The sequence below is a fragment of the Enhydra lutris genome, unplaced genomic scaffold (genome assembly GCF_002288905.1).
Source record: "Enhydra lutris kenyoni isolate GAN:26980312 unplaced genomic scaffold, ASM228890v2 scaffoldscaffold14, whole genome shotgun sequence".
Lineage (NCBI taxonomy): Eukaryota > Metazoa > Chordata > Mammalia > Carnivora > Mustelidae > Enhydra > Enhydra lutris.
Genome location: NW_019154098.1, coordinates 43,132,304 through 43,146,298, shown reverse-complemented (window position 1 = coordinate 43,146,298; position 13,995 = coordinate 43,132,304). Strand labels below are relative to the sequence as shown.

The window sequence follows — 13,995 nt, the reverse complement described above, 5'->3', positions numbered from 1 at the left end:
TTGCTTCCCTATCTTCTTAGACGTTAAAAAAAGAGAGAGAGAGAATGGAAGAAAAGCATCAGCTAAAGAACTTAACTCTAATATCCGTACTTCTTTCTCTTGCTACCAGACACTCTCATGAATGGAAAGAGCCTTTCTGTTTGATTAAAAATTCCTTGAACTTTCAAGTCAGCAAGTGAACATGGGACCTCTGGAAAGATCGGGTTAAACTACCTCTAACCTGCAAACAAATTTCTGCCAAAAAAAACAGCCCATTTTTAAATATGGTGGGATTTAAATCCAAAAATTCCTACAGAATTGCTTCCAGGTGGCATTCTGTAACTTGAGAATAGACTTTTAAAATTTATGTTTATTTTAAATTGGTAAGACTTGTTTAAACTTGAAACTACAGGGATAGATCCAGTGTGGGATAGCTTAGTAATCAGAAAAGAAAGCCAAACATTAGAATTTGAATTGAGATAGGATCAGTAGAGTATGGGGTTTGATGTTTATCATCAATATGATAGTGAGAAAATAATTCACTTTAAAGATATACCGGTATACATTTTTCTGAGTATATTGGATGTAGAGAATTTAAAGGAATGCATCTGAAGCTTTTCATATTTGGTTGAGTACAACAAAAAAAAACCCAAGATAGCAGTGGCACAGCTAAAACGACCATTACCTCCCTTGAGAATGGAGAGTGGAGATGTGCAGTGCAGGGTGGCTATGTATTGCCGCCAGGACCCAGAAGCTCTGCCACTCAGGACGTCCATCTCTCAGGTCCCCTTGTGGTCCATGAAGGCTGTTGCAGTTGAAGGAGGGAGTCGGGGAGAACGGTTCACCCTCTCTTGTCTTTGAGAGCCTTTTCAGAAGTGCCATTCAGCATCTCGTTGGCCAGAACTTCGGCACATGGCCACGACTCCCTACAATGGGGTCTCTTAGCTGGGCAGCAGCATGCCCACTCCATGGAGGGGTCTGTCACCAAGGAGAAAGGGGAAGGGATTGTTGGGGCAGAAACTAGTCCTCTCGGGCACCACCATCTCACCTCATTCTTTGTTTCTCACCCTGCTATTATCCTGGTAGTATTTTGCGTAGATGTGTGCATGTGTGCTCTCTCTTTCTCTCTCTTATAAGTAGGTAAGTAAGTAAGTAAATAAATAAGTAAAATAAAATCATAAAAGATTCTTGATTTTTCAATCAAAAAAATCTTCTTGATTCTCATAATGTTAGTCTTTATTGTTTACTCCTGTTATTTGCCTAAACCCAGCTTCTTGAACTTTTAGGTGGTATCCTTTAGTTTTTAAATTTTGTTTAAGTTGCTGTTTTTCAGGTCCTTTAAAGGGATTTAAAACGAGACGTGTACAGAATGTTGGGGAAGTGTGTTCAGTAATCAGCTGCTGTAGATTCATTTATTTACTCATTCATATATCTGAGTCCGTTTTGTGTTCTAAAATTTCTTTTCTTTTCTTTCTTTCTTTCTTTATTTATTTGACAGAGAGATCACAAGTAGGCAGAGAGGCAGGCGGGGGGCGGGTGTGGGTGGGGAGCAGGTTCCCCGCTGAGCAGAGAGCCCGATATGAGGCTCGATCCCAGGACCCTGGGATCACAACCTGAGCCGAAGGCAGAGGCTTAACCCACTAAGCCACCCAGGTGCCCCGTTTTGTGTTCTAGGCACCGTGCTGGGCTCAAGGATATGGTTAACAAGAACAAGCTACAGATTGTGGCAAGTGCTGTAAAGGGCATGTAGGGAGATGAGATATGGAGTAAATGGAGGTGAGGCAGATGGGAGTTAGGAATGGGGGACACCTTTCAACTGGGTGTTTAGGAAATGTTATCTTTCTCTGAAATATATCTAATTAGGTCTAAGATGTAAACTTTTCTCTTTTGAGTTATAAAATAATTTCCTTTTCCGGTATTGTAAAAGCTAAGAACACTTGAAACCATTCCATTTGAATCTTTAATGTATTATCTGCAGTTGAAATAGAATTTTTGATGTATGCTTTTTATGTGCTACTCTGTCAGGGAAGATTAATTTGAAAGCAGCAAGTTTTCTATTGGCTTTGGAATTTAGGAGATGGGTAGGATTGCGGAACCAGATGTAAATCTGGCCATTAATACATTGGTTTATGCTAAGTTTTTTAAAGCCTCTCCCCCCATTTGTCCTATTGTGTTTTAATGATACAGGAAAGTTTTTAAAATTCAAAATAGGCTCCCTCAATAAATCTTAACACAATTCCAAAACCTTATTTCTTTGACAGAGGAATCAGAGATAATAAATAGGATTTTATCCCATAGGAACTGTTTTGAGGCCACTGTGTTCCTCGGTGATCTTTCTTTTTTCTTAAGATACTACACTGTGGCTATAAAAGAAAATTAAAATTTAAAAGCTAATAAGCATGAACTTGGCTTTATGTTTCAGATCATGTTCTTTGTTGTCTTTTATGAGAGATTCATAGAAGATAAAATTCGACAGTTTGTGGATTTATGCTGTATGAGCAATGTAAGTATTTTCTGACTTTATCTTGCAACTGTTATTTTTCCCTTTTTAAAGGTCATGAGTACATTAAGAGAGGCTTTAAAAGTGATTTGGTATGATTGAATTTTTTAGTCCAATTTCCCACTGATTGTTAATTCCAGAGATAGTTATAATGAGCTACAAGTTATTGTTTACTGCTTTAGTTTCTTCTTCTTCATTTGTAATTTCTTAATTATGAATTCTTTATCCAACAAATAAATTCATTCAGCAGAGTCCCTGAAAAATAATTTTCATATATCAATCCTTTTTCTTCCTTTCTTAGGAAATATCTTCCATCTCTTTTCTGTCTACTTTTTAAAAATAATATTATCCTTTTTCCTTTATTGTCCTATTTATATATTTTCCAGGAATTCAGCCCTCTTTATTTTCAGAGAAAGGAAACAATTTTAAGAAAAACTTAATTTTCATTGTTTTCTATGTGAGTTACTAATTATTCTTTTTTTCTCTTTTTATAGATCTCAGTGTTTCTGTTATCCCACAGATGCTTTGGATATTACATTCATGGTAGATCAGTGCATGGGCATGCAGATACTAATATGGAGGAAATGAATATGAACCTTAAAAGAGAAGCGGTATGAATATATTTAACATCTTTTAGTTTTCAACTGAGAGGAGATTGACAGGGAGCTTTATAATGAGCTATCAGGTTGACATAATCAGCACACTGGCTCAGTCTTACTACAAGGGGAAATTGGGAAAACCAACATTAATCACGTCCAGTTGTGATGCAGTAGGAAGTACATAACATTACTTGTGGAATATTCTTGTCTGAGAAAATGGAACCTGAATATAATCAAGCCTCTAGATCTGATCACCAACTTATAGGAAGTAGAGGAGATAGAGGGATCAATGAGATAATGCCATAGGAAGCAATCAGTCATACCCAGAATGCAGAATGTCTTGCAGGACTCATGACCCAGTGTCTCCAGCAAATCCAAGGCACATAAAGAGGAGGGGTGGGTGGTGGTGGTGGAGGAGGAACTGTCAGATGGCGAGAGAGATTTAGAAACAAAACAATCAAGTACAGTGTGTAGACTTTGGATCCTGATTCAAACCAAAAACTTAAAAAAATCCTTGGGAATAATCTGGAAGGTTTAAGAGCTAAATATTAAATTGTATTAAGGAATGATTAATTTTGTTAGGTGTGAAAATGGCATGGTAGGTTTTGTTTTGTTTTTTAAGACCTTATTTGTTAGAGATACAGAAGTATTCACAGATTTGGCATTGGATGATGGATGGTTTACTGTTCTCTGTACTGTGTACATTAGAAAACATCCATAATAAAGTTTAAAAAGAAAAATAAACACTTGAGAGGAAAAATCGAGAGAATTTATGACTAAAGGACCATACCTGTGATTTGTAAGAATTTAATATATGATAATAGCATCTCAGAGAAAAACGATTTATTTAATACATGAACTGGTTGGTTAACTGTTAGAAATTATATCCGGTTTGAAAGGTTAAATGTAAAAAAAGAATATTTGAGATTGGGAGATGAATTTTTAAACATAAAGAATAGAAAGCATCATAAAGAGAATATTAATTTATTTTACTTTATTAATGGAGAACATTTACATAGTCAACAATCATATAAATAAAAGAGAATTTGACTAAAATTCCAATAATAAATATGATAAAGATATTGATAACAATATTGAAAGTCATATAAATCATTAAGCAGACACTTAAAACCTCAGTGGAAAAAAGACAATTATTAAGTACATAAATAAGAAATGGAAGAGACCAATAAACCCCTTAAAATGTATAGCTCATAATAAATATATATAAAAAATAATATTTTTGCCCTTTTCAAATTAGCCAAGTTTTTTTTAAAAAAAAGCTAATACTTAATAGTACCAAGGACATGGTGAAATGAGCACCCATAAAACTACTGGTCTTGGGATAATTTTTACAAATCTTCTGGAAAGCAGTTAGAAATATATATACCAAGAGCTTTTAAAGAATTCATTATCTTTGACTCACTAATTCAGTGAATCTAACTCAAGGAAATAATTAGCAATATGAATAGCTAATTAGGCTCAGGATCTTCATCACAGGGATTATTTATAAGGGCAAAAGAGTATTAAAGCAGTGGGTTTTCATATACTGAAATTCTTAAGTAGACATAAAAATCGTATTTTATAGAATACTTAATGACATAGAGAGTTGCTCTGATAAAATGTTAGGTGAAAAAGAGGGCACGTGGGTGGCTCAGTTGGTTAAGCGACTGCCTTCGGCTCAGGTCATGAACCTGGAATCTCGAGATCTAGTCCTGCATCTGGGCTCCCTGCTCAGCGGGGAGTCTGCTTCTCCCTCTGACCCCCTACCCTCTCATGCTTTCTCTCTCTCTCTTTTTCTCGAAATAAAATACCTCAAAATATTTGTATCTCTGGGTGTTGAGATTCATAGGTGATTTTTCTTTTCTTTCTTTTTTGTACCTCTCCATATTTTATAAATTCTCTGCAATAACGTGCTTTTTTAATCAGGAAAAAAGAAAGATTTCATTATTTTTTTAATAGAGAAATTCAATACATGTAGACTTCCTTTCAGTATGTAGAAAACCAAGTGTTATATTATGTTTGCAGATTAAATTTGGACAGAGATTATTAAGCTCTGGAGTAGGCAAATAAAGCAAGAGAAGGGAGGCAGGACTGGCGCTGACCCTGAAGCATAGATGGGAAGTAGGTAGGGGGTGGGGTAAGACAAAATTTTACATGTTTGTGGTTGTCAGGATTCAAGTTGTGTCAGGGAAACCTGAACTGGAGATCTGGTCCATGACATTAACTGTTTGGTCATGTATCACATTACCTTTTTTTGCATTTAATTAAGGAAGTATTCTTTAAGTTTTTAGAAAACAAAAAAGACTATAATTATAAAAATAGTTAATCTAAGACTAGACTTTTTGGCATGCATTAAAGAGCAATAGAGTTAATCATAAAGAAAGCTATGAATATCAATATACAATGAATTTAGTATGGGTTCTTTTTTTAAAGTAGGGTAAAAGGAGATGATACAGAGACTCCAACAGGAAAGGACAACACAGAAATGAGTAAAATCCAGAGAAGAGTGAGAACGTTGGATAATGTCAGAATCTCTGTCTCAAATATAGTTTCAGTATCTTGTGATACCAACTAAAAGAAAAATGTTGTATTTTCTTTTTGAAATAGGCAAAACTTCCATGACCTTTATTTTAATTTTTTTAACTTTTCAGGAAAATTTGTGTAGCCAGAGAGGTTTGGTACCCAACACAGATGGTCAGACTTTTCAGATTGCAATTTCTAGCCAGATGAGACAACACTATGACAGAATTCATGAGACACTCACAAGGGTTTGTATAAAGTACAATTCGGGTATATTTTGCCAGTGTTTCATGTTACTTAAAAACCAAGAATGTAAGACATGTTGCATTTATTCTCATCTCTTTTTCACATTAGAAAAATGGCCCAGCCAGACTATTGAGTTCATCAGCAAGTACTTTTGAGCAGAGTATAAAAGCATATCATACTATGAATAAATTTCTTGGCTCTTTCATCGATCATGTATGTATGTCAGTGTTTATATTTCAACTAGAAGCAAAATACAATTTTTAAAAAGTTAACCAGTAATTCCAGTTATTTCTTTAGCTAACTAAGTCAGTGGACTTAGAGACCCTCTTTTTTTACCTATCAAAATTAATACTGTGGCTTAAGAATAGAGTGAGGTTATATAAAAATAAAGTGACATTTTATGTATCTGTTAGCAAAATGATGATTCCCCTAAAGTATGTCTGCTGGAATTTTGTTAGCTAATTACTGAAATATTATTATATTTGTTAAATATAGAAATATGCTATGCTATGGTTATACTCCTGAAAAGCTTGTCATAAATTAATTTTAAGTATATCTAGCCCTTGACCTTTAAAACTTAAAACATTTCTTGGGACGCCCGGTGGCTCAGTCGGTTAAGTGTCTGCTTTCGGCTCGGGTCATGATCCTTGCTCAGCAGGGAATCTGATGCTCCCTCTGCCTGCCAGTCCCCTTGCTTGTGAGTGTGCTCACTTGCTCTCCAATAAAAAAAATTTTTTTAACATTTCTAAAGAAAATTTTGTTGTAAAGCCCACTGTAGTAAAATCAGCCTTTTTTTTTTTTTTGAAGATTTTATTTATTTATTTGTCAGAGAGATCAGAGCGAATGAGCAGGGGAAGTGGGCAGGCAGAGGGAGAAGCAGGCTCCCCACTGAGCAGGGAGCCCAATGCAGGCTCGATACCAGGACATCATGACCTAAGCCAAAGGCAGATGCTTAACCGAATGAGCCACCCAGCTGCCCCCCCCCATCAGTCTTTTTTAAAGAATAGATTTTCTTCATGGTTATTCACTTTTCATTTTCTCCCTTCCTGATTTTACATTAAATGGGAAACATTTCACTGCTATTTTTGAAATGACTCTTGTCTTTTTATATTAGGTTCATAAGGAAATGGACTACTTTATAAAAGATAAATTGCTTCTTGAAAGAATTCTTGGAATGGAATTCATGGAACCAATGGAAAAAAGCATCTTTTACAATGGTATCCTTCAAATGCCTTTGCTTCACTTGATTCCTATTTTCAAACTTTAAAAAAAAAAGTACTTATGGTTATTTTCTTTTAATTTTATATAAAAACAAAGGAAACATAAGGAACTTGGTTAACTTCTTGGTATTATAGTAGTTTTCTGTGTTTCATTTTATTATGTCATGTAGCAGGAAACAAAAATATAAAAGATAATTATTCCACAAGAGAGTAAAAAAACTGAATTTTAAAATTAGTCATAGACATGGAAGAGATAGTAAAACACAAAAATTCAGATTTTTTAAAAATTTGAATATAATTGACAGATGATGTTACATTAGTTTCAAGTATATAACATAGTGATTCAACAAGTCTGTATCTCCTCTGCTCACCATAAGTGATCACCATCTGATCATGAAGCACTTTTACAGTACCACTGACTACATTCCCTATGCTGTACCTTTTATTCCTGTGACTTACTCATTCCATAACTGGAAGCCTGTATCTCACACTTTCCTTTACCCATGTGTCCTTCCCCCTCTCTCCCCACCCCACCATCAGTTTTCTGTATTTATACGTCTGATTCTGCTTTTGGTTTGTCTACTTATTCCTCTTTTTTTATAATTCCACATGTAAGTGAAATCATATGGTATTTGTCTTTTTCGGACTTACTTCACTTAGCATAATACCCTCAAGATCCATCCATGTTATTGCAGATGGCAAGATCTCACCCTTTATTATGGCTGAGTAATATTCCACTGTGTGTGTGTGGGAATATATATGTATTACTCTTCTTTATCCATTCATTGATGAATGGATACTTGGGCTGCTTTGATATCTTGGCTACTGTAAATAATGCTGCAATAAATGTAGGGGAACATGTATCTTTTTGAATTTAAGTGTTTCTGTTTTCTTTGGGTAAATGCCCAATAGTGGAATTAATTGCAACATATGGTATTTCTATTTTTAATTTTTTGAAGAACCTCCATATGGTTCCACAGTAGCTGTACCAATTTATATTCCCACCAACAATGCACAGGGTTCCCTTTACTCCACATCCTCATAAACATTTATTAGTGCTTGTCTTTTTTTTATTAGCCATTCAGACAGGTGTAAGGTTTTCACTGTGGTTTTGATTTGCAGTTTCCTGATGATTAGTGATAAGCATCTTTTCATGTGTCTATTGGCCATCATTATATGCCTTTTTTGGGAAAATGTCTCTCAGTTCCTCTGCCCATTTTTAAATGGGATCATTGGTATTTTGGTGTTGAGTTGTGTAAGTTCTTTATGTATTTTGGATATTAACCCCTTTTTAGGTATGTCGTTTGCAAATACCTTCTCCCATTCAGTAGGTTGCCTTTTGGTTTTGTCGATGGTTTCCTTCACTGTGTAAAGCTTTTTATTTTGATGTAGTCCCAACAATTTGTTTTCATTTTTGTTTGCCTTGCCTCAAGAGACATATCTAGAAAAAAATGTTGCTATGATCGATATCAAAGAAATTAATGTTTATGTGTAGGAGTTTTATGATTTCAGGTCTCACATTTAGGTCTTTGATACATTTTGAATTTATTTTTGTGTTTGGTGTAAGAAAGGGGTCCAGTTCCCTTCTTTGCGTGTAGCTGTCTAGTTTTCCCAGCACCATTTATTAGATTGTCTTTCCTTATTGTATATTCTTGCCTTCTTTGTCATAAATTAATTGACCATGTAAGTGTAGGTTTATTTCTATATTCCCTATTCTGTTCTGTTGATCTATATGTCTGTTTTTGTGCCAGTACCATGTTGTTTTGGTTAAAACAATTTTATAACATATCTTAAAATCTGGAATTGTGATACGTCCAGCTTTGTTAAATCTTTCTCAAGATTTATTTGGCTGTTTGTGGTGCCATGCAAATTTTAGTATTATTTCTTCCAGTTCTGTGAAAAATGCTGTTAGTATTTTGATAGGGATTACATCAAATCTGTAGACTACTTTGGGGAGTATGAACATTTTAATATTAATTCTCCCAGTCCGTGAGCATGAAATATCTTGCCATTTGTGTGTGGCATCTTCAGTTTCTTTCATCAGTGTTTTATAGTTTTCAAAGTACAGATCTTTCACTTCCTTGGTTATTTATTCCTAGGTATTTTATTATTTGGGGTATAATTGTAAATGAAAGTGTTTTCCTAATTTCTCTTCTACTTCATTATTAGTGTATAGAAATGCTACTAATATTTGGGTATTAAGTTTGTATCCTAAACTTTACTGAATTCATTATTACTTCTGGTAGTTTTTTGGTAGCATCTTTAGGGTTTTCTAAGTATGGTATCATGTCATCTGCAAATAGTGGCCATTTGCCTTCTTCCTTATCAATTTAGATGCCTTTTGTTTCTTTCTCTTGTCCAGTTGCTATGGCTAGGACGTCCAGTACTATGTTAAATAAAAGGTGCAAGAGTGAAAATAAAATTCAGATTTTATGGGAATGTGCAGTCAGTGGAAAACCAATAAAACACTTAAGGAAGAATAACATTTGTGATTAATATTTAACATTTAGTTTTTCATTTTATCAAGTTCTTAAAAAATCGTAGATATCTAAGACAGGAATAGTGCCTAAACTTGGTTTCTTATCATTAAAAAGGTAGTATATATGTCACTTTTAATGTGACTAATAATCTCTTATATGGGTTGGTAAGAATGGAAATGGTGTATCCTATGTCCTGGCCTACAAATCACCTGTTCTTGCATCATTGGGTATCATGTGTTGTGCCGGTCCTGGGACACATGGCATAGACTACTGGGCATCTTGAATGGAGGAGTGGGGTGATGCTAGGGAGGAAGTGTGTGTAGGCACAGGTTAGGTACAGAATAGTGAGTGAAAAATCTAACCAGACGTAGAGTCAAGCAAGAAGAGGCAACATGGAGAAGTTTGAACTGCGTCTTAAAGAAAGTTGCTATTGTCAAGCAGGAGGTCCAAGAAAGAGAGGCAAAGACATTTGTACAGAACATCAGTTTTTTATAGATATGTCTCTTTAAGGCAAGGGAAATAAACACAAAATATGAAACTAACCTTAGAGGACTATTTAAGACACAATTACAGCTCACTATGCACTTTTCATTCCTTGCACGTTTTGTTCTTTGTTTTTGTTTTTGTTTTTTAACTTTATCTTAGAGAATCTTTCTACGATTCCTCAGCCTTTTGTTATATAAACAAATAAGGGGTATTCATTACCTGGTCTTTGAAAGATATTGACTATATACTTACATTACTAGCAGTTACCAACCCTTGGTACAAATTTAGAATTACTTTTTATGAGCAGGGTTCCTTGACTAACTTTTGAGATTAGCAAATTTTAATCCCCCCTTATTTTTTTTGACAACCATGAAGTATTATAAATAGTAATTTCTGTTATGCTATTTTTAAATATTGAGATTTTATCACTGGAAGTTTATCAGAAGTTTGTTCTATTTTAAAGTTTCTAATTCATATCTTATAAAATGCTTTTTTCAAAAAACAGATGAAGGGTATTCTTTCAGCAGTGTTCTATATTATGGAAATGAAGCCACTCTTCTTATTTTTGATCTGCTGTTCTTCTGTGTTGTGGATTTGGCTTGCCAAAATTTTGTTCTAGCAGCCTTTCTTACATACCTACAACAAGAGGTAAGTTTAAAAATTTTTACTGGAGGGACGCCTAGGTGGCACAGTCGGTTAAGCCACTACCTTCAGCTCAGGTCATGATCCCAGGGTCCTAGGATCAAGTCCCACATCAGGCTCCTTGCTCAGTGGGGAGCCTGCTTCTCTCTCTCTCTGCCTGCCACTCTGTCTGCTTGTGCTCTCTCTCTCTGACAAATAAGTCAACAAATAAATAAAATCTTAAAATAAAATAAATAAAAATTTAAAAAAATAAATAAAAATTTTTACTGGATTTCCTTAAAAACAAATACTTTGGAAGTAGCTATTTTATAGCAGAGAATAACAGTGTCTGCTTTCACTAGGAATTTGTTAAGATTTAGAATATAATTATCCCCACCAAAAAAAGAAGAAACATTTCAACCAATTACACTCTCCTTCATTGTCATTGAAATACTGGGGTATTATGGAGGGCATAAGTTGCTTGAGCAAATGTGAAAGAAATCCAGTAGGAAGATAATGAAATTGTTGATCTCCCAGATGCCAGAAGTAGCAGTAATTAGAACCTGAAACCAATTTTACCATATATGTTAACTAACTAAAACTTAAATAAGTTGAAATTTTTCTTAAAAGTAGCAGTAATTAGAGTCCCCTTCACCCTCTGTGCCAGATGTTAAGGTAACAAAAAGGCAGGCTCCAGAGAGCTCAGGACTCAGCCACAGAGAAGCCCCTTTACTGGAACTGTCAACAGATTTTCTACCTGTGTGGATAAAAAAACAACTGCTGGTTGGGAATGGAGCCTGATGTGGAGGTTTTTTTAAAAATGACAAATATGTTCTGGAAATGTTGTTATTAATATCACTCAGGTATTCCCCCATGTTGAGGAAGTATATGAGTTAGTAATATATAATTTATCAGTCTTTGACAGAGATCTAAAATTATAAACAAATTCTATCCCTAACAGTTCTTTTGATATTTCCATAGCTTTTAGGGCTAGAGGTAAGTTGCCTTGCAAAATATTTGATGGTGTATTCCTGTGAACGTGAGCGGGTTATATTATTAACTCATCAAGATATATTCTAAAGAGGAATATACATCTTTGATATTGTGATCTTTGTGATATTGTGATCTTTGATATGTAATCTTTGATATTATGATAAATACTCTTGAAACAATTTTGTGTATCACCATGGAATACAGATGCCTAATAAATGAAAGTAAATAGTTTGAGAGAATTAGCTAGTTTAATTTAGATCTTTTAATTGACGTGCATATTTAATTTTCTTTCTATATATTTCATTCTGAATTGTTTTAATTTTCCAGATTTTTAGATTTATACGGAATACAGTAGGACAGAAGAATTTGGCATCCAAAACATTGGTGGATCAAAGATTTTTGATTTAATTTTTTGAATAGGTAACCTAAAGGCAATATAGTTGTGTCAAAAACAGTCATAATTATCAGGTTAGTTTGCTGTAGCTTTTAAAACTTTTAATACAGATTTTTCTATTTTTATTTGTTTTCTGATCTAAAGAAAGATTTATTTTTATAACTTGTGGATACATAACTTCTTTGTGAATATATAATGTGATATAATGAAAATGTTGTTTTCCCATTTGTGGTGGTATTTAATTCACCAACTCATAAATTAGATACACTGACAATGGGGCAAAAGAAATCTAAGTGTTGCTGTCAGCAGAACACTTTTTAATGATACAACAGTCCCCATTGTTGGTCTCTGTAGATAATTTTATAAACTGGGATTTGCTTACATTTTCTCACATTGACAAAATTATCTAATTACAAGTTCAAACCTAGTTTTCAGTTTAGTATTTTCTAGTTTTTACATATGTTATGGTAAATAAATGTTGAAAAATGTCTTTAAGTACTTAGAAATTTGAAATTATATATTACTGATTCAATTTGCTTTATTTTAATTGTTTACACTGTTCGGTAATGGACTAATTCACTATTGGATTAATAGGTATCTCATGAAATGGTCTATTTTCATTCCTTTGTATACCTGTATTGTTAGGTCAATATGTCCTTCCCATCAAGCATGTGTATACCTTAAATATCACTTATATTTTAAAAAAAAGTCACAGTGTATGACATTTTCCCCAATATAGTTTTTCATACATTTTAAATTACTTAACATTTTAAGAGCACTCCCCAAATTTTGCTTTTTGGTTATGTTTAAAGATTATAAATAATAAACTATAAATTTATCATGTTATATTGACAAGGTGACTTATTGAAAACAAACTTAGGCCTCATAAGTCAGTAGGCTTGTATTTTTTTTTAAATAAGAAAAAAAAATATTAGGATCCAGAATGTAAATTCTGAGCCATGTAGTTAATAATTTTCCATGATATGATTTTCATTGTATACCATGTACTTGAAAGACATCTTATATTTCAAGTATAATAATCATTAACCCCCAAGCCATCATTTCTTACTGCCTTTTCTGTTAATGCTATGTAAATACTTAAATGTAATGTTATGTAAATATTGTTTTTGTTTTTGAATTGAAAATATGGAGTAAAACATTTGATATCTCTGTTTCCTGTTTGATTAATGTGTATTTCATAAACTGACATTTAGGAATGAACAACACCATTGCGGTCCATGTCCCCAGCCTTTGCCAGAGTTGAATCTTTTACATTTCTTTGAATCGTAAGGATGACCGAGGAGAAAGAAGTAGGGCTAAGAAGTCAAGTATTTGAAACTACAGTTTCTGAAGGGTCAAACTACAGGATTGCCTTTATAAAAGCTGGAAAAAGAAATAAATGTATACTATGGATTTTTAAAACCACTTGCTCAGAAGCATGCGAAATAAATTCAACTTCTTATTCCACACATGAGAAGTCAATATTAGTGTGAATGTTTGAAAATGGCAATTTCAAAAATTAAGATGAGTTGGCTCACCTAATAAATGCACAGAGAGAAAAGGCATTTTAAAAAATCATCCTACACTAGTTTTATACAATATTATTTTTTATTTTGGTTAGATACATTAAAAATGTTCAGATTTTCACATACTGTGGATTCCTTTGTTCACACTGCTACAATTTAAATTCTGTAATCAGGTGCCTAATTTTCCATTAGATCCATAATCTTTTGTAGCACCAATTTACTGTACTTTGCATCTTATACCTCCAGTTTTACTGATCACCTAGAAACATTTGGTAAGTCTCCTTATCATTTCGTAATGAAGCAAACTCTAGGTTCACCTAGAGTTTGAACATCGAGGTCTGAACATCTTTATAAGCTGGTGTGTGTTTAGGGTCCGCCATAGAAATGCATAGGCAATCGCCTCCAAAAAAAAAAAAAAAAAGGAAAAGAAA

At 33.8% G+C, this 13,995-nt stretch overlaps 1 protein-coding gene across 1 annotated transcript in view; it reads left to right on the top strand.

The window, feature by feature from the left end:
* Positions 1–13,101, top strand: part of LOC111146619 (transmembrane protein 67) — a 50,410-nt gene extending 37,309 nt beyond the window's left edge. Inside the window, exons 22-28 of the mRNA XM_022502253.1 lie at positions 2,402–2,482; positions 2,974–3,090; positions 5,730–5,846; positions 5,953–6,057; positions 6,959–7,061; positions 10,536–10,678; positions 11,972–13,101. Coding sequence (XP_022357961.1) covers positions 2,402–2,482; positions 2,974–3,090; positions 5,730–5,846; positions 5,953–6,057; positions 6,959–7,061; positions 10,536–10,678; positions 11,972–12,052 — 747 coding nt within the window. The 3' untranslated portion in view covers positions 12,053–13,101. The remainder of the gene's footprint in view (positions 1–2,401; positions 2,483–2,973; positions 3,091–5,729; positions 5,847–5,952; positions 6,058–6,958; positions 7,062–10,535; positions 10,679–11,971) is intronic.
* The last annotated feature ends 894 nt before the right edge of the window (positions 13,102–13,995 follow it).